The 25,407-nt window shown below is 43.6% G+C and overlaps 1 protein-coding gene across 2 annotated transcripts in view; it reads right to left on the bottom strand.

The window, feature by feature from the left end:
- LOC147906116 (CDPK-related kinase 7-like) overlaps positions 1 to 25,407 on the bottom strand; it is a 45,880-nt gene that overhangs the window by 5,483 nt on the left and 14,990 nt on the right. Inside the window, exons 8-9 of one of the 2 annotated variants that reach the window (XR_015541278.1) lie at positions 13,439 to 13,546; positions 13,164 to 13,240 (exon numbers count right to left, since the gene is read on the bottom strand). Coding sequence is in view for 1 of the 2 variants with exons in the window: in XM_087376572.1 (XP_087232698.1) it covers positions 13,164 to 13,226; positions 13,439 to 13,546 (171 nt within the window). In the remaining variant the exon portion in view is untranslated. The remainder of the gene's footprint in view (positions 1 to 13,163; positions 13,241 to 13,438; positions 13,547 to 25,407) is intronic. The other variant, XM_087376572.1, reaches the window with a different exon arrangement.

Genomic DNA, 25,407 nt, shown 5'->3' with positions numbered 1-25,407 from the left:
TCTTGCGAGGTGAAAAAGATATACCTCAGGGACCGTTGGTTTCCGTGATGGAAATCAGAAAGGCTCAAGTTGAGTTTTTATACCTTTGCACAGCATCGGTAGAGTCGGTGGATGATTCTTCGACTAGCACTGATGTTACGCAAAGTGATGAGATGGCCAAGCTGGCTAATCTTATAACAGAGGAGTTCTCTGAATGTTTCAGGGATGAACTACCTTATGGGTTACCTCCAGAGCGGAATGTTCAGCATAAGATTGAACTGATCCCGGGGGCAGAACCTGTAAATAGACCTCCCTATAGAATGAGTTTTACTGAAGAAGCGGAGGTGCGTAGGCAATTGGAAGAATACCTCAAGCTGGGGCAGATTCAACCAAGTTTCTCACCTTTTGCTTCACCAGTGATATTAAAGAGGAAAAAGGATGATACGTTTCGCCTCTGTATAGATTACAGAGCATTGAATAATATCACTGTTAAGCACAGGTATCCGATGGCTCGGATTGATGATTTGCTAGACGCATTGCATGGAGCCGTGATTTTCAGCAAGATAGATCTTAAGTGCGGCTATCATCAGATCCGGATTAGAGCTGAGGATGTGCATAAAACCGCTTTTAGAAGCAGGTTTGGTCATTATGAGTTTTTGGTAATGCCCTTCGGACTTACCAATGCTCCAGCGACCTTCGTCATGCTTATGAATGAATTACTACGTCCGTATATCGAAAAGTTCGTAGTACACTTTATTGACGATATCTTGATATTCAGTAAAAGTGTTACTGAGCATTGTGAACACTTAAGGATAGTGTTCAGTACTTTGAGGAAAGCCAGTCTTTATGTGAATAAAAAGAAAACTATACTGTGTATGGTTAGGCTTGAGTACTTAGGGTTCATAATTACTCCACAGGGGGTAGAAATGGATCCGAAGCAGGTGGCTGCGATACTAACTTGGCCAATCCCTCAGAGTCTGACCGCGTTGCGATCATTCTTGGGATTTGTCCAGTTTTATAAAAGGCATATCAAAGGATATTCCGAAATAGTATCGCCATTGACTGATCTGACCTCAGATAAAGTACCTTTTATTTGGGGACAGAATCAACAGGAAAGTTTTAACACCATAAAACAAGCTGTGGTCTCAGGACCGGTGTTAAAAATAGTTAATCCCCAGAAACCGTTGTTCCTAGAAACCGATGCAAGTGGCATTGCGGTAGGAGCAGTCCTCCTTCAAGAGGGAAGGCCAGTAGCCTTTGAAAGCAAGAAGCTTTCTCCCTCTCAAAGGAATTGGCCAACTCATGAATTGGAGTTGTATGCTGTTATCCATGCTTTGAAAACATGGAGGCATTATCTGTATGGTTCAGAGTTTTATGTGGATGTAGATCATGATACTCTGAAACATTTTTGTAAACAACCTGACTTGAGGGGCCGCCAAGCTAGGTGGACAGAGCTCATGCAAGAGTTTAATTTAACGATTCGGTACCGAAGAGGAAAAGACAATAAGGTAGCTGATGCGTTGTCTCGCATTATGCATAACCTGAGTTTCACGGTATTAGAGAATGCTCTAATGACCGAGATCAGAGAAACTCAGAAGGTGGACGAGTTTATCCAGAGCTTATGGCCTAAGGCTCATGTGTTAAAACTCGGGGAAAGTGAAAAGGATGACCTGGCATCCAGAAAAGGCCAAACTTATGCAAGATATACCATAAGGGATGGTATGCTAGTTAGAAATGGCAAGGTTGTAGTACCTGGTCAGAATGATCTCAGGCAGAGAGTCATTCGACAGTGCCATGATAGCCCGTGTGCGGGACATCCAGGAGTCGAGAAGACATATGATCTCGTGAAGCGAGATTTCTTTTGGCCAAAGATGAAAAAGCATATTCATGAATATGTGACACGGTGTTTCTCGTGTCAGGTAAGTAAGGCCGAGCGGGTGAAGCCACCCGGACTTTTACAGCCCTTGGAAATACCACTAAGCAAGTGGGAGAGCATTTCCATGGATTTTATTGTAGGGCTACCTGCAACACAAGGAGGGTATAATTCTATCCTTGTGGTGGTTGATCGTCTAACCAAGATGGCTCACTTCATTCCGACTAGAGAGTCTATTAGTGCCCCGCAAGTAGCGGATTTGTTTATTAGACATATATTTCGTCTGCATGGATTGCCTAGATCCATAGTGTCAGACAGAGATGTCAGGTTTACCGGTCATTTTTGGACAGCGGTATTTGAGACACTAAGGACTGAGTTGGGAATGAGTAGTGGGGATCATCCTGAGACGGATGGTCAGACGGAGAGAGTCAACCAGACTTTAGAGGATATGCTGAGGGCATATGTGTCATTGAGGCAACATACATGGGACAAGTGGTTGCCATTGTTGGAGTTTGCCTACAATGATAGGAAACATTCATCTACTGGGTTCAGTCCGTTTGAACTGAACTATGGTTATAGACCAGCCAATCCGACTATAGTTGGAGTACCTCAGAAAGTGCCTAGTGCCGCGAACTTTGTAGTTCAGATGCGGGAGATGCTAGCACTTGCGAGAGCTAATATCCGCCAGGCTATGGATAGAGCCAAGGTCTATGCGGATGAAAATCGGTCTATAAGAGTATTTGAAGAAGGAGAAAAAGTTTTTCTCAGAATTCCTTCGCACTCGAAGTCGTTGACTTCAGGAGAGTGTGCTAAGTTATCACCTCGATACTGTGGGCCGTGGTTAATTCTAAAGAGAATAGGCAGTGTAGCCTATAAATTAGAATTGCCACAGGGGTGTAAGGTGCACCCGGTTTTTCATGTTTCGCGCTTAAAGAAATTTTTGCATACAGGTGACTCACTAATCGAAGGTGTGGTTTTGTTTCAGGAGATAGAGGATATTGCAAGGCGCAAACCAACAAAGATCCTGGACCGAGGAACAATGCAAATACGAAATCGAAAGATACCCACGGTGTTGGTTGCATGGCATGGTCAGCCTCTATCAGAAGCTACCTGGGAATCCGTATACCAGTTACGGAGAGCATTCCCAGATTTTATCATCGAGGACGCTGATGCTTGAAGAGGGAAGGAATGTTATGCTCTAGCCGAGATAGCATGACCTCGCATAGATCGGTGGGCATTTTCTCTAAGATGACCAACTTTTGTAATAATTAATGCGCGTAATTAAATGGTCAAGAGAAGTAACTGCCAAGGTCCTAGGTGAGGGCGTAATGGCATTGACTAGATAGTTCTAATAGGGCTAGGGCCTAGGTGCATCTAAATGTGCAAATTGCCAAGGGGCAATTGTTTTAAAACGAACTCCAAGAGAGGGGTGAAAAAGGATGCATCTAAGTAAGGGCCTAAAATGTGAACATGTGGCCAGGAACTATCTAGGGAGATGTGGGTCTCAAGGATAAGGATGAGGAAAAATAACGAAGAAATGTACGTAATATGACGAATCCTATCTTGAGAGTATGGCTGGGTGGATTAAAGAGTTGCCATCGCCCGTGACTGCACTAGCGTAGGAATTGACGTTCTGAAGGGTTTAACACTAAATGGTTTAACAGTATGATCTTCTTTGCTTCTGGATCCCAGAGACGATAGCCCATCTCTCCACTTTCACCATAACCTAGAAAGATGCCTTTCCTAGACTTAGGATCTAGCTTCTTTCGAAGCTCTTTTGGCACATGTGCATATGTCTCACACCCAAATATACGCAAATAAGAGTAAGAGGGCTTCTTTCCACTCCATGCCTCTTCAGGAATACCACCATCCAAACTCTTACTAGGTGATCTATTGATCACATGCATTGCAGTCTTCATTGCCTCAGCCCAAAAACCACCAGAAAGACTTGCATTGGAAAGCATGCATTGCAACCTTTCTTGAATGGTACGGTTCATCTTTTCTGCAACTGGATTTTGCTCTGGAGTACGAGGGGATGTAAGCTCCCTCTTAATCCCGCGAGTATCACAAAAATGCTGAAAGTCATGAGAGAGATACTCTCCACCATTGTCAGTCCGTAGGCATTTAAGCGTTCTACCTGACTGATTCTCAACCAAGGCCAGCCATTTTTGAAATACTTGGAACACATCACTCTTCCGAGCTATAGCATAAGCCCACACTTTCCTAGTTGCATCATCAATGAATGTCACATAGTATTCAGCCCCGCCTAATGACCGTGTAGGCATGGGACCACATACGTCTGAATGCACCAAATCAAGCTTTTCAAACTCTTTCTTTTCCCTTCTTTTATGGGCTGATTTAGTTTGCTTCCCATAGAGACAATGCTCACAAAATTCAAAATCAGAGAAACTCAAATGCAGTACATAACCCAAACGGCATAAGAGTTTCATTCCATTCTGGCTCATGTGCCCCAACCTGCAATGCCACAAAGAAGTGCTTGGCTGCTCGGTTATTGCAACAACATGATCAAATACCCCTGATACATGTAAGGGATACAAAGTCCCACACTTAACACCCCTAGCCAAAAGCATAGAGCCCTTCTGAATTTTTCAACTTTGAAAGCCAAAAGTGGTGTGAAAACCAGCATCATCTAGCTGACCCACTGAAATAAGACTCTTGGTCAGCTTAGACACATGTCTCTCATGTTTCAAAACAAATGCAGACCCATTTGCAAAAGAAAACTTCATGTCACCTGCTCCCACTATGTCACATGCATAGTCATTTCCAAGATGCACACAACCTGTCTTTCCACTGTCATAAGTGGAGAACCATTCCCTATGGGGAGTAACATGGAATGAAGCACCAGAATCCAAAATCCAATCCTGGGAATATGCATCATCTGAAGTGGCAAGCAACTCTGCAAATAAACTAGACATGAAGAGAACGTCATTGTCACTATCATGTGTGACTGCATTGATCTCCTCGATCTTCACTTTTCCTTTGTCCTCCCTTGGACTCTCTTCCTTTTGATTTGCACCCCAATTTGCATTCTTTTTCTTATCCTTTTGCTCTCTTTTCAGCTTGTAGCAATCCTTTTTCATATGGCCCTTCTTGCCACAGTGGTAACACTCAATGTTTCGTGCCCTGGATTTGCTACGAGACTTCTCTCTTTCTTGGGACTTCCCCTGAACTGTGATCTGCCCCTTTGCACATTTAAGGCTGCATCCTGCTTGTTGCCATCCATAGACTTCCGTCTAATCTCCTCGGCCAACAAGCTACTCACAACATCATCAAATTTCAGTACTCCACCAGGTGCAGAGTTACTGACAGCTGTACGGAAGGTATCCCATGAGGATGGCAATGAACATAAGAGAAATATTGCCTTAGTCTCGGCATCAAAATTCTTCTTCTGAGCCTGAAGCTGGCTGAAAATAATATTGAATTCATTCAAGTGAGAAGCAATGGAGACCCCTTCCTTCATCTGCAGCTCAAACAACCTCTTCATGAGGTAAACTTTATTAGAGGCAGTTTCCTTCTCATAAGTGGCACACAGTTTCTTCCACAAATCTTCCGTAGTCTGCTCATTTACTACTGTGAAATAAACTGACTCTGCAAGATGAAGTCTAATAGTAGACTTTACTAATGCATCCAACTCATTCCAATCATCCTCAGACATATCCGCAGGCTTAGCTTCAATACCTGCCAAGGGTTTAATCTGCTTCTTTTGAATAAGCACATCTCTTATTTGTTCTTTCCACAAAGAAAAGTTTGTCCCATCAAACTTTTTAATGCTGAAAAACTCCTTTTCAGACATGGAAGACGATGCCATGATACAAATGAAACAAAATCCCAAATGCTAGTGCTTACAAGAGAGAATCACACCAAATACCAGGTGCACCCAAATGTGTATGCCACAATAGTGTGAAATATCACCAAAACTCAAAGCTCAAAGCATCAAAAGATGCATCTGACTCATGTGCATATACTATGCATCCATATGAGCAAATCTGGCCCAAAAGAAAATGCCAATAAGTGCCAAATGACTCAAGCATAAACACTGTCCACTGGCATATGCATCAATAATGTCTCATCCAAGAGAGCATAGCACTATCAGTGCATCACCTGCAATGTTTCAAAGCTTTCCCTCAGCATAAAATAGCATCCATGTGCAAAGCGTCCATAAAAAATAGCATCCCACAAGGTAATTTGGACCTATTAGCGCATCCAATAAGGACCGCAATGCATCCAAATGGCCTATAAATCATCCATTGCAACCCAATGCATACCACGAATGAGCGCACACTGCTCAAACTGCAACCAGAGTGATTTGCATAAGGTATGCTCAAGAAATCATAGTCCCACGGTAATTAGCACTACTGAAAATAGAACCTGAGATGCTTCAAAACATGGGCGCCATTGCATAATCGGACTCAGCAAGAAAATCTGCAAATATCTCTCTTCTGCCAGAACTCCAAAATCCCAACCGATGAGTGAGAAATGGGAGTCAACACTTATCCACTGCCATGTGGCATAAATCTAAGGTTTCAAAATCTTAGTATGAAAAATGCATAACAGAGAGACGAAATCGAATACACAGAGATTTATAACTCTGAAAATCCTCCACCGAATCACGCAAGAACTGATAGGTAGGGGTTTTTGGGCGTCCGGAACACAATGGGACGGACGGTTTTGAAAACCGTGGTCTCAATCACTGGGTCCAACACACGGATTGAAAAACGTTTTTGAAAACAGAGCTATCTGTAAACTCCACCGGAGTGCGAATGATGAGCAACATAAAAGTTTTAGGACCTCCTGAGTCCACCGGAACTGACAGATCTGCAAATGGTTGCTCCAAACTTGAGTTCCAACACCCGAGCAAAAAACGCAGAAACTGACACAGTGAGTCAGAAATCCAATGAAATGATCCCAGATTCAAGAATGAAGGTGTTTCCAAGCTCCTGAAGTGAAGTGGACACCAAAAGCAAGCAAAAGTTGCCTCTACAAGTCAATACGGAGTCTCTGTCATCGAACGGAACAGGGAAAAGCTCAAAAAACGACTTTTTCTTTGAAAGCTTTAACAGGCTCTCAAAACCACTTCGTAAAACCAAAGTGACTTTTACAGAGGTTCCTCCAAGGTCTCTGCACACTCGGATGCAAGTAAAGTCGCCCACAAAGCTTCCCACAGAGCTTCTCCTTCCTCCCACAGAGCTGCTGAGCTTCAAGCATTCACGCACGCTCAGCTAGATCACCCGGGCTCTGATACCAGTTGAGAGTGCTCTCAACGGAAGCAAGAACGGAAGAAGGAGAGAGAGAGACAGAGAGCCACACAAGTTTTGATGGGTACAGAACCACCCTAATCTTCTTTTTCATTCATTTATATATGTGTTTGAGTATTGTACATAACTGGGATAAAGGCATAGTGACCTTTAACCCCCACACATTGAGCCAAGGATTATGGTTCCTCGATCTCAGGCCAACGCAAGTTACCATGGCTTGCCTTATCCGCATCCATGACATGGCAAGGGACAATCTGTGCTGTTAGTATGCCCGTACATGTAGATGGTGAGAGCTAGGGACTCCATATGGGCAGAGTTACCCCCCTCTCAGTATAGCCTTGAGACCCGCTCTGTTTTGCTCACCTATCATGAGGCTAACCAAGTTATCCGGGAGGATCTCATACAACTACACACATTCAGGACCTTGTTAGCCTCTAGCAAGCTTCTTGTGAAGCTCAGCTTGTTCAGAGATCATTGCTTACAAATATCAATGGAGGGCTTCATCAATCCGCCAGGCTACACAGGGATCCAACTCCCCCACTCTTTCAGGATATCGATCGGGCAATTCCATGTTTCACCACACCAAATACGCATTAAGAGTCGGCTTGCTCAGGCATAAGTGGGCATACCTAAAGAGGGTTGCATTGTGTCTCGTCTCACCTAGATCAGAGGCATTTGGCGACTTTCATTCATGAGGCCATATGTCAACTAGACCAATTGCTCAGGCCATACAGAGGAAATCAGGGTGCTCAGCCACAACCCACGCTGAGTTTCTAATTCAGATAGCACAGACCAGCAGAGTCCTAAGGAGACGGTGCAGCAAAGCCTCTAAAACCATCATCATCAAAAAATGAGAGGCCACCATTGGATTCAAGCCTACCATTGTGAAAAATCAAGCCATATATTGGTAAGCAGAGAAAAAAGAACCTACCTTGAAAAAGGTAGAACCACAAGAACCTCCTTGCAAAGACGAGGGAAAGGCACCAATAGAGGAGACTCCAAGCCGCAGAGTGAGAGATACGACAAACCTATCAGCGTGTCAATGCACAGGTTAGGCTTGGGAATTTTCCATCCATGTTCACCAAACCACAGGCACAGCTGACGGGTGTGACAGTGGCACTTGTCCCACGCAAGTCCATGGCTAGGAGACCACAACGGACCATGCATATTGACCGACACCATAGGTTTTAATGCCACATCAGCCCCATACACCATTAAGACCCTTTGTCCATTCTCAGCCACCACGTTGACTTGGTTTCTCAGACAGCATACAAAGGACCATCACAATGACCCCACACGTCTCCTCCCGACAAAGTGTCCTCTCGATTTAGGTCCCTCTTGCCCATTCTAGTACAAAGTGTCCTCTCCATGGGCTCAAACACTTTGTACTCGCATTCATGTTTACGTCATATTTGTCTTGGGTGTAGATGACCACTTAGAGGCTCCACCATTCAGCTCATTGTACCTGCTTTTTTCAGTCTCATAGAACCTTTGGCCTGTCAAATATTTTAATAAACTTCCTTTCTTTCTTTCTATGCTCCCTTTCTGCAATTCTTTCTCCCTTCTTCCCTAGACCCGTCTCTTAAAATCCTCATATTTTACTCTCCACATAAGGTGAACACTGCTAGCATTTCTGTCAGATTAGAAGCCCACAGACTAGTAGACAGTTTTCACAGATCAGAGGTCCTCTTCATTCTCTCTTTGCTGCAGCCTACGCTGCCCCCTTGGCAGCCTTTCTTGCTGCAATAGTTTGCCCATGCCATCCACATGGCACTTCTTCAGTTGGGCCAGATCCATGATGCTCTTCCCATGTGGCATGCATACCTCATACCCATGATCTCTCTCATACCGCTCAATCCTATACAGGTACCATGTCTCAATGCTCAGGAGCTTATAGTTGGGACATGAGCCTTCTACTGCAACATCCCCTCTCACTGTTATTTGTCACACCGTGAGCTCACATTGACCCAAAGACATATCCACTCCACCTGCTTCCTTTCAGAAACTCTCAGCAACAGATTGAAAAAGTTATCGAAAGCCAGTCCAAATGCCTACATAAATTGCACCTTCATGTCCAGCTCTGTATCATCCTTGAACTCTAAAGGATGCTGGTGGTACTCGAAACAGGGGGCAAGCTGTAGCATACGGAATGATTGAACATCTGCGCTAAGATCAGGGCCAAGACCTCCTATCCACGTGCAATCCAAACCAGAGCAGTTACAACTTACAATCACAGTACCATCTTTCAATGACACCACTAATATCCATCACAAACCTGTCAATTACATAAGGCACCCAGGTACAACCAACAAGCACATCCACCTGTCCCACTCCTATGCTGAAAACATACCAGACCTTGACAACGCACCAAGCATCATAGGTTTGTTACAACCCCATCTAGGACAATCTGCAATCACAATCCTCTAGAAAATCAGCCTGCAGGTGTTAGGAACTCTATGGGAGCTTCTGATTGTAAGGCTTTGACCTGTGTTTCTATTTAATTCAAGAATCTCCCACTGCGTGGGAAAAGATCACATGTCTAGATTCTCCAACATAGTAGCCAGAATTACTTGTCTGCTTCTAACTCAGCCTCAAACTCTTGCTCTGCTGCATGCTCCTGTTGAATTGTCAGTAGCTACACAGGCGTTAGTTTGTAGGCAATGGGCAAATTCGCCCCTTTGTAGAGGGAGGGGACCCTTGAAATCTGCAGACAGAGGACGGGGTTCTGATGAAGCATATAGTCTGTGCTAGCAATAGAGACAAACTATAGGCCAGGCTGGGGAAGTAGGGAGCCCAACATATGGGCCTAGTAAAGGGGCTGATGTGGCCTTACATAAGGCATGGCCTGTTCAGCCAAATGAGCAGTCTGTGGGGCTGGCAGCCCATAGACTAGTCAGCTGTTTCACAGACCAGAGACTCTGCCTGGCTGTTTTAGAGACTGGACAGTCTATGGAAACAACCAGTCGGCCCACAGACTGATGTCTTCTCCCTCCATATACAGGGGCATTTGTGCCGATTGCCTAGAAGACTCACGTAAAGCCACTGACACTCCAACAGGACACACAGCAGAGCAAGAGTTTGAGGTAGAGTTAGGAGCAGACAAGCAACCCTGATACCAAGCTGGAGAATCTAGCATGTTCCCTAATTGAGCTTGATTCTCTGCTAGACCTCCCATGCATGCCTATATTCCACAACACAAAGATCTGGAATTTACCAAATCTCTTCGTGACACCACGTACCAAAACTCCTATATATTTGTAGTCTCAATGATTGACAATCTCCATTGGAAATCCAGAAAGGCTACATAGTTTTTCCAAAAACAGACCTTTGCCTACTTGGCATACATGTTGACATCTTTCATGACTACCCAAATTGATTCATCACATGATCTAGGAATTCTTAAGGTCATTAAAAATGTAGCATTTTTAAGTGTTCTGCTTTTAGACTTGGCATGGTTGACACCGAAGGACATAATTACCTACATATAGCTTCATATTTAGCAAAGAGACAAACGTGGCTTGCAAAGACAACTGGATGAGACAACTGGATGCCTTGGCTTTCTACGAGTTTCTAGCATGAAAAACGTTCACATTTGAGGGAAAGGATTTGAAGATGGTTCAAAAACCCTAAATAAAACAAACATGAAAGAGGATTACCAAGAGGGAACGATAGAGTATGCTGGTACAAACTGAGCTCCTACATGGAGGCTAGCTTTGGTCTCCAAGGCTCACAAGGAATATTGCTAAAGACTGGAGAGATGCACAACAGAATTATAGGGACTAAGCGCAGATTCCTGACCTATTTTGGAGCAAAAGCAGGCTGGATCCCATTTGGAATTGCAAGCTCTATGTCAACATATTCAGTACCTTGTTACGATTGTAATAGAACACTGCAAGATTCACCAATGATGAAATAGAGGCTTTAAGTCAATGTTCAGCACTAGCCCTAAGGGTAGAATAGCATCTTCTCATTATTCCAGATTTAAAAGCCTGTGGCATTACACGTCAATTTTCTGAAGATGATCAACCTCATAACTATAGGCCCAATTACATGATCTGCAGATGTCAATTTTACACTGTATTTGCATTTGTATGAAAGTTCACAAATCCGGGCTTACAATTACCATTCTACGACCTCTCTAAAGCTTCTGTCAAACCTGATCTATTTAAGGACATCTTACGTCAAGTGGCATGTACAAGAACTAGAACAAATCTTGAATAAGAACAAATCTTGAATAAGAATGATCCAATTGTTACAAATGTGAAAAACCAGCCTTCTCAAGAATGCAAATGTGTACAATGCATGCAGAATTTGAATGCCGATTGGCCCTCCAATGGGTAAGAGCGCCCTCGTGAGAGTACTTGTTTCTATTTTCAACCTACATGCAAGGTGTGTGTGAGATGGCGGATGAATGCAATGCGAATGAAGAATGCTACGTGAGATTCACAATGAAAGGGTGATACCCTGTCATTAATGTCCCTTGAGATCAATCAAGTTCCATCTTCCCATTTACACCTACCCTTAGCCTATGACCCATGCATCTACCATTCAATGCACCTTAATGCACCCTTCCCTTCCTATATTGCCCCTAGGACCTGGACACGTGTGTGCACATTTTTATTAATAGAATAAGTATCACATGTCCAAATTCAATGCCGTCTAAAGCAGTGGCTCCAGCTCGACTAGTCCTATCTACTGAGATGATCCACCGCCATAACAAATCGGTCGGTGTCCATCATAAATACATATACATGTTACACCATTGGCATATAATATATAATAATGTTTTCAATGTCTGCTAATCATGGATTAGTGATTTCTCTTGTCATGACAACAAAATGGTAAAGTAGCCCAATAAAGTATATTGGAAAGTGTTTCAAGTGGTACTATACATGATTGGGGAATCGTCCTTGCAGCAAGGATGGTGACATCTTGTAGAATACATATATTCCTGGGTGACTAAAGGCATTCAATTTTATCTGAAATGATACATGATCAGAATAGATTCCACCTTTTCCCTCAGCACAACCTTGATACAGTTACATGTTACTACCAAACCATTTTGATATTTCTTTCAGCAAGTTGTACAACATAGCTGAAAAGTATAAAGGCTGAGAAAGCTCTTAAGAAACAAAAAAGCTTAGGAGTTCATTCAACTGCCCACCCTCAAATAAAAACAAAGATATCGGTTGGGAAATTGGAGGAGAAACACAGATACCCTCAGTAGACTTATATTGTACAATGGCCTAGCAATCGGGCATGTCTATATTGTTTGTGGACTAAAGTTATACAGCATTCATGACTTTAGTTTTTCCTTAAGTTATCACCATGCAGCCTGATTTGCACAACATAAAAATTCACACAGATTTTTCAACATAGAAAGCAGATAGTGTTTAAGAGCTTAATTTGCTCTCCTGAGAACTGACAATTCTGGAGGTCTAGCTTTTCATATGTTCTTCAACGCCCTTGTGACATCTGATTTTGAAGAGTCCTTCTGTTTTGACCTTATCCAAACACTATAGGGACACGAAGCATGACTGCCTTTTTTCTCAAGGCACTCAAGGATTTTTTTTAGACTATTCTCCCCCAACCTGGTTTTTGCTTTAATATTTTCCACCTCCTTAAGCTCCTATGGTCAATAGATCAAAACTATTCTGTCTTTGATTACAGTTCCTTAACTACGTTATTTTGCTTCCTTGCCGGCAATTGTGCAACCAAGGCATATGTTGCTCTTAGTTCTTTCTTTCATGCCATATTAGAGGAGCTTTTGGAAAAACCAAGAAGAGCACTCACAATGATTTTCCCATAGAGCCATGCCAAAGAGAGAGATCAACACGGATCAGGCTGCAACAGAATCTATCTGATCTCAACTAAACGAATTAAAAAAAAAAAGGTTCTTGGCATTATAAAATATTGTAAATTATGCATACAATGCCATCACGCCGAACTTGCAAGCAGACATTCTGATCTATACAACCTATACACCAGTACAATAAACCCTTTGCAAATGATTCAAAACAGAATGCCAAACATACCGAGTTCACTATTTCCAAAACTCTGGCTTCTTTCATGGCTTCAGTTGCATGTTTCATCAAAGCCTGCACAACAAAAACTGGACATGCTGCTCAACATAGATACACAATCGCATAGCAGCATCTGCCTCCATAGTTTTAGCTAGCAGCCAAAAGTTACCTACTGATTGATGTAAAGTCAAACATTGTGATGGGATCATCATCTTACCATAATCCTTTGACAAACATCATCTTAGACCAAAGAAAAAGAACAAGGTTTGGTGGGACATGTAACACACCATTCGAAAGTTCTCCAAAGTAATGCGCCCATCCTTATTAGGCTCTAATAATGTATATTGTGCTCGAAGATAGACCAGCTCGTCTTCTGTAAGTGTCTTCGATAAGGCCTACAGACAGCAGCATACTTTGCATCAGTTGCTGCCGTTATAATGAAAATACAAAACTGTATCTTTTTTTTAATTGTTCTCCACACTGTTTTCTCTCTTTAGAACATTCATGAGATGTACCAAATCAATCATAATTGCAAAAGAAAGTGGAATTGTGTTTCTCTTATCCACAGCTCATCTATTTAGTGCAGAGTAGGTCAAATCCATTAAACGTGAAGGAGGAGATGATGTTGCTTCTTCCTATCAAAATAAAAGCAGACCAACTTCACAATTGAAATTGAGCCCATTCTTATATTTCAACAGTATTAAGCCCATACAAATAGCAAGACCACATTTTACTTTCAGGTTATGATCGCAGTGTTAATATGTTGCTATGATTTTTTGCATAAAAGATCCTTGTTATTCCGCAAGCAAGCTAACATGTGCAAACATACATTGACCCCGGTGGTGGCCAAAGCAACATGCAGCTAAAGAATCAACCAGTGGGAAGCAGTATACTGCCAGTACTCTTGCTTGTTTGCCCTGCATATAAAATGTATATTAGACACATCCATATGCTTTCTACGAGTACAAACAAGACATGCTATGGAAATTTGTACTAGGCTTGTTAATCTAGACCTCCAAGGTAGAAATTCTCTGACTTAACCTCCTAGCAATAGAGTAACGAATGATAGGTCAGCTGTTTTATAATTATTGAGCAGCCCATGAGCCTTTGACAAGAAGTTCAAACAAACCATTCAATGGACATGTTAGTTGTTGTCATGCATGGCATTGATGATAATAAATCTTAAAATACATACACTAATGTGTATTAAACTAAAAGTTCCAAGTTCCTCCTAAAAACCAGTGCATCCAAAGAAAAGACACAAAACAATGCATGCATCCGCATGCATAATAGACTTGATGGATTCCAATGTTCCTAAACAAAAATGTATGGCTTCCATTAAAATAACTTAATTCGCTCTATCCACAGCCCTCACGGCAACATTATTCTTTGATAGGCAAAATATCCTGAAGGATTCTAAAAAGAAGTTGCATAAATGCAACGCAATCCAAACAAGCCATTACTTAACCCCCATGCAGTTAAACAAAGTGAAGGCATGCCTGCATCTTGAGAGTGTCCAGAAAATATGTGTCACAGAAAATAAGATCATGCATCCACTACCCATATAAGGTCTGATTCCATGTCAGAAACGAGGACAACTTGCTACAGCCAACTCCCTGCAGCAAAAGACTTCCCCAATATCACACAAATTAATTTGAGACAACAACTCACACCATGTGCATGCATACAAATGAAAGCACTTCAGTTCTGGATGGAAGTCTGATGGACAGCCAAAAAGAATACGTATAGATACAGAAACTGAGTACAAAACCTACCAGCACCTGCAGCATACAATCGCTGAGTTAGGGCACCAAACCTGGCTTATCAACTGATGTAAATTCCAGCTATCTGCCACACATTATTTTCAGTAGCTACCAAGGATGAGATCCTCTCCAATGTCCTCATACCAGGGCTCACACATGGCAACGTCACCCCTTGATTCCAACACCCCCTCTCAGCAACCCACTGTGGGCCAATACCCACTTGTTGATCCAGATGCTCCATCAGCTCCCAATCGGAGCTAACTGGAACTATTCAAGGCATCCTCCATCTTTGGTGCTTGACATTGCAACCTTGCTCCTCCAAATCTGGCTCCATGTACTGGTAAACTATCCTAAACTGTCAATGTAATACCGATTCCCTATGGTGCCGCAAATCTTGATCACAGACATGCTAGCTTCATTGCGCAATCTAGGTACCAGAAACAAGTTCATCCACGAAGTCACCATCTGTTGGGGTAAAGGCACTGGCCACCCTATGTAAATAGTACTTTATGTTGTACTTTAATGTAGGACACTTAAGTACACTAAGTACACATTTGTACTTAGATGTACTTAAGGGTTACTACCTTATCCATAATATATATATGTGTGTACTTGGGGAGGTACCACTCACTCATTGTGATTATCCCCACTATTGTGTGTGCAGTGAGTCTCTCTACTCCCTACTCTATTTCCCTCACACTCTATCAACTGGTATCAGAGCCAACGGGCTCTCTCCCTCCGCTTCCACTCCCATCTCTCCCTAGCCTACCCCTACCGTACGGACAAGTCCGTACGGCCGTACATCGTCCGTATAGCCGTACGGACGGATTGCGATAGCCAGGCCAAGAGCGAGGGCGCGGGCGTGGAAACTGCGGCGCGGCTGCAGGGCGAGGGCGCGGGCGTCGTAGCTGCGGCGCGGCTGCAAGGCGATGGCGCGGGCGGCGTAGCTGCGGCGCGGCTGCAAGGCAAGCGCACAGGGCACTGTTGCAAGCGCGCAGGGCGCGGCTGCGAGGCAAAGGCTGCAGCGCGCAGGGCGCGGCTGCACGTCGCAGCCAAGGGCTGCAAGGTGCTACTGCATCGGCGTGGCCAGGACTTCAAGGCGTGGCTGCATCGGCGTGGCCAAGGCTGTAGGGCTCCTCCTCTACGTGGAATCCAGCATCGAAATCGAATGTGCTGAAGATATCTTGCAACAGCTGCGTGCACTCCAATCAAAGCATTTCGAAGGTACTGTTTTGCACTAAAATCGAGTGCATAGTACAGCAGCAAGTACACCTTACAAATACAGCCAGCAGGCAGGGTACCGTGCAAAGGTACGCATTGTGTTCTATTTGGGGCAGGGCTTTCACTCGCACTGAGGCTTAGCTTATGCCGCAAACAGTGTCGAGACAGGTCTATCACTTAGCCAGTGATTGTATGTCAGTGGTGGCACTGATTGTATGCATTGGACAGATCTGTACTTGAAACTTGCAGTGTATGCTTTGTTGGATGCACCTCAATGGATTTGCAGTCACATGCCTTGTGAGCAGTAGCAGTTGATGCCATTTACTGTGTTAATGCACGGAATGTGCTGTCAATTCAAGGGGCTTTTGATGCTATTATGCTTGGGACAAATGCTTTAGCTTGTTGCTAAAAGTACAATCACTTTTGGTACAGATTTGGTCGATTTTGACCAAGTTTGACTTTAGTCAAATTTGGGGCTTTTGTAGCCTGACCGGCAATCTGTCGAGTGGAAGCACTCTACATGCATCAACCTATCTCGTGGAGCACTACTATGCTTTGAAAGTGCAAATTTGACTTACAATTTTTTTTTTTTTGGTCAAAGGTCAATCTTTTAATTGGAGGTCAAATCTCTGATTTTCTTCATGCATTCAAAGGGCTTTTGAGCAATCTCACTTCCAAACTGTGAATTCAATTGGGGGGGAAGTTTCTAAAGCATATGGAGGCCTAAAATCAGGGATCTTCATCCACAATCAGAGATTCACTGTTTTTTGACAGTCCGGGACTGTCACACAGCAAGTTTGACCAGATTTGACTGTCAAAAAGAGTCAAAAAGTACTGCTATCTTTTAAGAAAACAGTTCTGGGATTTTTCTGGAGCACTTTGAAGCAGCTGTACCGCACTTTCGCCAGCAGACCAGACAACAACAGCTTGCTGTACTATTTCTGCAGCAAGTGGGAGAAAGACTTTCAGTTGGTTTTATGCCACTGAAACAGTACCAAGTTCATTTTCTGATCGTACTTCCGCTGCGGGGGAATTTTCTTGGAGTAACTAGTGCTTAATTGCACGACTACAGGGAGTCAAACTCTATTTTCTTTACCATGAGTTCCAGCAGCGACGTGTCGTCCTTGTTTCAGATAAAGAAGCTCGAAGGAGCTAAAAATTACGACATATGGAGGACACAATGCTACAATGTGCTGATGCAGAAGGACCAGTACAAGCCTATAAAGGAGAAGGGTGTTAAGCCCTCCAACATTACTGATGAGCAGTGGGAGAAGATGGACGGCTTGGCCAGGTCGACCATTATGCTTACAGTTGTTGATTCACTGGTTGTAGGCATCAGGGATGAACCTACTGCGTGGGAGATGTGGCAACGTCTTGAGGATACTTATGCCAAGAAAAGTGCCACGGGAAAAGCTTACTGGCTAAAAAAGCTTGTTGGTCTTCAAATGAAGGAGGGGACAGCTATGTCCACTCATATTATTGAGTTTAACAGCATATTCAGCCAGGTGATCAACCAGGGGTTGAAGCTCGATGATGAGCTGAAAGCTACACTCATCCTATGTTCTCTACCTGAGTCATGGGACACATTCAGGACTTCTACCAGCAACTCAAAAACCATTCTGGTATTTGCAGATGTGGAGAGTGCTCTTCTACAGGAAGAGATGAACAGAAAGAACAATGCTATTGGGAAGTCAAATGCTTTGAATGCACGCAGCAGGTCCAAAACACGTGGAAAAGACAAAGAAAGAGAGAGGAGCAAGTCCCGCTCTAAGAGTGATCTTGTATGCAACTATTGTGGCAAGAAGGGACATATTGAGAAAAAGTGTTTTCAAAAGAAGAATGACCAGAGAGCCAAAGAAGGCAAGGCTCAAGGCAAGTCTAAGGGCAAAGAAAAAGAGGAGCTGAATGTTACTTATGTTAGTGACAGTGACAGTGGACATGAGATATGTTTCACCTCTTCACTGGAGGCTCATACACTTCATGCTGGTGATGGATCAGATATGTTTTCCTGGATTATAGATTCAGGTGCTTCCTTTCATGTGACATCCTACAGAAATCTGTTTGTCAGATATGCAGGAGGGCAAAAGGGAGTGGTCTTTCTTGGTGATAACCATGCATGTTCTATCATTGGCATAGGTGATGTCAGGCTTGTGCTTGAAAATGGCCAGCAGTTAATGCTTAAAGGGGTCAGGCATGTTCCTGAGGTGAAGAAAAACTTGATTTCCACAGGGTTGTTGGATGATGATGGTTATCATACCACCTTTGGTAATCAGAAATGGAAAATCAGCAAAGGGGCAATGGCTATTGCCAGGGGTCCTAAGGTTGATACTTTGTATTCACTTCATGCTGGACATTGTCCGCATTCTGATGTAAATGCCACCGAGCTGCCAAAGATTTCATTGTGGCATAGCCGGCTTGGCCATATGAGTATTAAGGGAATGGAGCAATTGGCTCATTTTGGTTACTTGCCGAGTCTAAAATATTCAGATTTACAGAAATGTGAATTTTGTCTCTACGGTCGTCAAGTACAAATACCTCATAAGAGAAGGTCAGATCAGAAATTACAGCTCTTGGAGCTAGTACATACAGATGTGTGTGAGATGCCTACACTCTCTTTAGGAGGTTCAAAGTACATACTGTCATTCATAGATGACGCCACCCGCAAAGTGTGGGTTTACACTCTCAGAAAGAAGAGTGATACGTTCAAGGCTTTCACTAAGTTTGTTGCACTAGTTGAAAATGAGACAGGCAAAACTGAAAGCCTTACGATCTGACAATGGTGGAGAGTACTTGTCCAAAGAATTTCAAGAATTCTGTGAGGCAAAGGGTATCCAAAGGGTGTTGTCTGCACCATATGATCCTCCACAGAATGGTACAGCTGAAAAAATGTTCAGGACCATTCAAGAGAAAGTCAGATCCATGTTGTCACATGCTGCATTGCCCCACACATTTTGGGCTGAAGCTGTAAAGACAGCTGTGCACCTTATTAACAGGTCACCAAACAAGAGACTATGTGGTGGTGTGCCTGAACAAGCATGGACGGGCAAGCCTCCGTCTTACAAACACCTACGGGTCTTTGGTTGTGTCGCGTATGTGCATGTACGCAGGGAGGACAGAACTAAACTGGATCCAAAGTCTCTTAAATGCATATTCCTAGGTTACGGTGACAAAGGTGAGATGGGCTACAGGATTTGGGATCCCAAGAACAGAAAACTTATACGCAGCAATGATGTCGTGTTTGATGAAACCATCATGTTCAAGGAACCTGTTGTACAGCAGGAACCTTTAAAAGTAACTATTGATGATGACAGGCATCATGGGCAACACAAACAGGCTGTAAATCAGCCACAACAGCAGCATAATCAGCCATTAAATGATGCTGCAGCAGATCCTAATGGACAGCCAGTTATGGCAGAAAACATCCCAATGGATGAGGCACAGTTAGGTGATCTTCCTGACATGCAAATGCAGCCAGGAATCATGGAACAGCCACCTTATCTGGGTGATGAACAGGCTGGACAGCCAGCTCAAGATGATGGTCTTTGGGTTAGAAGGTCAACCAGACAGACGCGGCAGCCAGAAAGATTTGTTCCAGGCATTGATTATTTGATGCTCACTGATTGTGGAGAGCCTTCATGCTACAGAGAGGCTAGGCAGAGGGCAGACAAGGTTCAATGGGATCTTGCTATGAAGTCTGAAATGGACAGTCTTCACAAGAATGGCACTTGGGAATTGGTACCCTTGCCTACTGGTAAGAAGGTACTGCCATGCAAATGGGTTTATAGACTTAAAGTCACACCTGGTGAAAAGCCAAGGCATAAAGCCAGACTGGTTGCCAAAGGGTTCAAGCAGGAATATGGTGTTGACTTTGAGGAGATATTCTCTCCCGTTGTCAAGATGACAACACTCAGAACTGTATTAGCTTTGGTTGCACATGCAGATATGGATTTGGTCCAAATGGATGTCAAAACAGCATTTCTTCATGGTGATTTACATGAAGAAATTTTTATGCAGCAGCCAGAGGGTTTTACAGTGAAGGGCAAAGAGAAGCTTGTATGCAGACTGAAGAAAAGTCTTTATGGTCTAAAACAGGCACCCAGGGAATGGTATCATAAGTTTGATACATTCATGCGAACCCAAGGTTACAGGAGAAGTGACATTGATCACTGCTTATATACCAAGAAAGCTTCAGATGGCAGTTTACTTATCCTCATTTTGTATGTGGATGACATGTTAATTGCTGGAAAATCTCATAAGGAGATGAATGCCTTGAAAAAGAGATTGCACCAGACCTTTGATATGAAGGATCTTGGTGATGCCAACCATATATTGGGTATGCGCATACTTCGGGATAGGGAAAAGCAATTGCTATACTTGTCTCAGAAGGGATACATTGGCAAGGTCTTGCAGAGATTTCACATGGAGGGGGGGAAGAGTATTGGTACTCCATTACCTCCTTATGTGAAAATCAGTGCTTTGGACAGCCCTCAGACAGATGCTGAGAGAGCTGAGATGTCAAAGATTCCGTATGCATCAGCATGTGGCAGTCTCATGTATGCTATGGTTGCAACCAGGCCCGATATTGCGTTTGCAGTGGGAGTGGTTAGCAGATACATGGCTAAACCTGGCAAGAAGCATTGGAATGCAGTGAAAGGTGTCATGAGATACCTAAAGGGTACACAGGACTTGTGTATATGTTTCGGCAGTCAAGATGCCAAAGTGCAGGGTTATACAGACTCTGATTATGCCGGTCACCCTGATACCCGAAAGTCTACTACCGGCTATGTTTTCACTTTCACTGGAGGTGCAGTGTCGTGGGTATCTAGAATGCAGCAATGCGTTGCATTGTCTACCACAGAAGCAGAATACATTGCAGCCACTGAGGCATGCAAGGAGGCTATATGGCTATCTCGGTTAGTGGCAGATTTGGGTTATCCATTGGAGATTCCATTGTTGCATTGTGACAGTCAGAGTGCCATACAGTTGGCACGTAATCCTGTCTTTCATGCAAAGACCAAGCACATAGATGTGAAATATCACTTTATCAGGGAGGTGCTTGAAAACAAGCAAATTAAGCTTGTTAAGGTGCATACAGATGACAATCCGGCAGATCTGTTAACCAAAGGGTTAGCTGCAGAGAGGTTTGCACACTGCAGATCTCTTATGGGTATTGGTTGAGGCCAATATTCTTTCTCTCCTTGAGGGCACACTGCCTTTAAGTGGGAGGTTGTTGGGGTAAAGGCACTGGCCACCCTATGTAAATAGTACTTTATGTTGTACTTTAATGTAGGACACTTAAGTACACTAAGTACACATTTGTACTTAGATGTACTTAAGGGTTACTACCTTATCCATAATATATATATGTGTGTACTTGGGGAGGTACCACTCACTCATTGTGATTATCCCCACTATTGTGTGTGCAGTGAGTCTCTCTACTCCCTACTCTATTTCCCTCACACTCTATCACCATCTCGTCAACTCCGTAAAATATCAAAGCGATCACCCATCTAACACATGACCATCCAGCTGTCCTAGAAAGCACCTTGCCACTGAGGATGTTTCAACCCAACCACATAACAATTTTTTCCCATAATCAAGTGCATGAACCCTTCCACAATGAGATCCCTCTGCTGCGCCACCTAGATCCCCGCTAGCAAAATGCCTCCAGCTGTGCTATGAGTAATATTTTCACCATTCGATCCTCCATAGGCAAGATCAGACTCCTCTAGTCCTCTCGATCCCTAGTCTCCAACTCGAAAGGTTTCATCAAGATCACCACCTAGTCCTTCCACCATTTTGCATTTGGGCCAACCTAGAGAAGCCTCCTAATCACCTCCATTAGTCAACGACTCAAACTCACCAAAGATTTTAGCCACCTTTCAAGACAATTTTGCAATAGGCACTGAAAGCCTCCACCCTCCATTCTCCAACGAGCTGAGAGCTCCTATACAAATAACCACTCCAAGAGATCTACTGAAATTTCCAATTTAAATAGAGTGTACCCTAAAAACACAGCCTGATGTTGCTTGCCATCGAAAAAGGCCAGTATCTCCAAAAGTACCATCCTCTTCAATGTCCCTAATTAACTGTATAAATATGCTTCCTTTGGTGAACTCCAGTTGATTGTGTTCTGACTTTGAATAAGCACCTCCATCTTGGGTCCCAAGACTAAGCAACACCTACCATCCTCTACCACAAAGTCAAGATTTGTGCACCACTCTTTGATTAGTCCTCCTTCGCTAGGTCGGCCCTCTTGTTGCAATCTTGTCTTAAGCAAAGTCCAAGCTTGTCACAATAAATGCATTTCTTCTTCTTCTTCTTCTTCTTCTTCTTCTTCTTCTTCTCGCTTTCCTCGTTTGAAGAATCCCCATGAACTTTAGACGAATCCTTGACATGCTTTTTTTTGTAGAGCTTACTTTTACCAAGATTGCATTTGACCAAATAGGCCTTTTCAATGTATCTGAAAATTCTTCTATTGAGCACATGGTCCTTGATGCAAGGGATATTATTGTATGTACAAGCCATTGGTGCCAAAGAGTGGTATTGCGTGTATGGCTATATTAGGTAGAAATTGGGTGAGTGGATAAGTGTCACATGCACCACTCCATTAGGGTGCAATCACTAAGCTCATCATCAAGTGTTGTATGTACAACAATAGATCCCTAATTAGACCATAGTATAAGCATATGCTTTCACACATACAAATCCACAAACCCACACATACTTGAGCATCCATTTATACACAGCCTTCATACTCACTTTCTGTCGGCACTCCGAATGTGGAGGGCAGGCTCAACCATGACAAAGGCTAGCACTAAAGGAGAAGGCTAACCAAAAAGTAGTCCAAAATCTCTTCATTTAGCTATAACTAGCTGTGAAGACTAAACGATTTCATTTTAGTCTCTCCCAAACGAGCATCTAAATCTAGCTGATAGGGCAAGGCACCACTTAAGATAGAAAGAATTATCCCAATACCAGCAAGCCACAACATGGACGAAAACTTCACAAGGTGTAAAATAATAAATAAAGCATGTGTAAAATAATTAGACAGAGCTATGGTGTCCTACATGATTGAGTTATCTCGCACACCTTCATGTACACACATTCAGTACGCTTCCGCACAGCGCAATAGATAAGTCTCACAGTAAGTCTCGAGTGCTCTCTCCCCTAACTTGATATGGAGTTATCACTGCATCCGCAATCGTCCCGATAATCATAGAAAGTGCGAGTACGTCCTTTACTTTCCACTCCCTCACATTGTCTAACTCTGCCAGATTGAAACCTTCCTTGTGGAATACATCCCATGGGTGGGTCTCGTCGCTACTTTTTATGTCACCTCCCAAATTTTCCTAGCCACCAAACAACTAAGAATCTTAACTTTCCAAATTGGATAGTTAGTCCAGGACACCGCCCTTCAATTCAAAGAAGGTCTAGGTTGTAGATCTCCTAGGCTCTCACTCTTGAGCTTGACTCATGAACCACGGCTATTCCTATTGACAATTGGACTCTGACACTCTGTCAGAGAATATCAGATCATGTATCCACTACCACACAAGGTCCGGATACCATGTCAAAAGCAAAGAGAGCTTGCTTGCTAGAGCCAACTCCCCACAAATGGATGACTTTCCCAAGATCACACGACTTAACAAGAGACAACTCATATACCTAGATGAATCCAGGAACATTCCCAAACTCATATACCTAGATGAACCCAGGAACTTAACAAGAGACAACTCATTCCATTTTCATGCATGTGAATAGAAAACACTTCAGATCTGGATTGAATACACTCTGATGTACAGCCAAAAAGAATATACAGATACAGAAACCAAGGGCAAAGCCTGCCAATACATGTACAAACACCTGCAGCATACAATCGCTGAGGTAGGGTACCAAAAGTGGCTCTATATGCAGTACCAATGATGTAGACTCCTCCTATCTGCTTCAGGTAGGCTTCAGTAGCTATCAAGGATGATCTCCTCTGCTCACCTTCCATTCACATCACATGTCCTTGTCTAAACTATGTAGATCTGCACATCTGTTTTGCCCTGGGAGGCCTTTTGTCTCCTGCAGACTGAATTCCTTTGAGGCTCCATTTGGCCTGTTTTATAGGGCTGCGGCCCCCCGGAAATGGGCCGACTGAACCAGGGGTTACCTGACCCAAATGTGAGGCCAACGCCCTGTTAAACCCCCAACCAGCTCTGGCCACTGCCAAACTGCCATGTGGCAGGTCAACTGGTCCACCAACCTCCAACGCCTAGTTGACCAGCCCATTCTGGTCGACCTGGAGCCAGGCCTATAAATGGCCCAGCCCTCCTTTTGTTTGCTGATCATATGTGCTAGCCCTTTTGCAGCCCTTTGGCCCTCTATAAGGGCTCACAACTGGGCTAATTCCAGCTCGATAGCCTGCCTTCAATCTGGGCATACAGCCAGCCATCAATGCTGGCCTGGGTGGCCCACATTGCTATCCTAAAACTAATCCAAGAAGGACAGATCCATGCTGTCCTTAAGGCAGCCAGCTTGGTGCCCACATGGCAGCTCCATTCCATCCCCCTACTTCCCAACCCATGCTGCTTGTCATCCTCCCCCATGTCCTCCCCATATGGGGGCTCACACGTTGGAGTGGGGGGGGGGGGATCATAATGACAATTAAGTGGAAGTAAATGTTGAACGCATCCATTCCCAGATTCAGGTTACTCCCATGCATGCATCGATAGAAGACGAGGCCCATTATATGAGCCATGTCAGCCAAGGGAGGAAAGAGGCCACATTATGCATTGCATTTTAGTTACCTCAACACCAGCCCATGGGATCAGCTACTACCCAATTAGGATATCCATATACCACAGGAAGATTATCATAATCTGCCAAAAGACCAGCTTGAAGGCACATACAATGAACAACAGGCAAGAAGCCCAACCAAGCAGCTAGTCCACACCAAGGAGCAAGAGCCAAATAAAGATCTAGCTGCTATTTCAGAGGTCACCATTTGCGCAAGACACAATCGACCTCCTTCACTCCACCCATCTACAGGTAGACCCGGAATAGCTCAATGGAGCAAATCTCTCCACAATTTAGACCTATTTGGGTAGCAATTCAGGCAATCTAAGATGGAAATTGATTTCAGTGCATGCTTCTTAGTAACATAAATGCGTGTCATAAGCAAAGCAATACTTTGCATGCTCGACCAGCATTGCAAAAAAATCTGTTTGCACGAAAACTTTTTCCAAGATGCTACATTCCTATATATGTGTCTGTGTGTGCGCACC

This window comes from Dipteris shenzhenensis, chromosome 1 (genome assembly GCF_047967505.1).
Source record: "Dipteris shenzhenensis isolate YYH24624 ecotype China chromosome 1, Dip_SZ_1.0, whole genome shotgun sequence".
Taxonomy (NCBI): domain Eukaryota; kingdom Viridiplantae; phylum Streptophyta; class Polypodiopsida; order Gleicheniales; family Dipteridaceae; genus Dipteris; species Dipteris shenzhenensis.
Note: the sequence above shows the minus strand (reverse complement) of the source record. Positions and strands in the feature narration are given on the sequence as shown.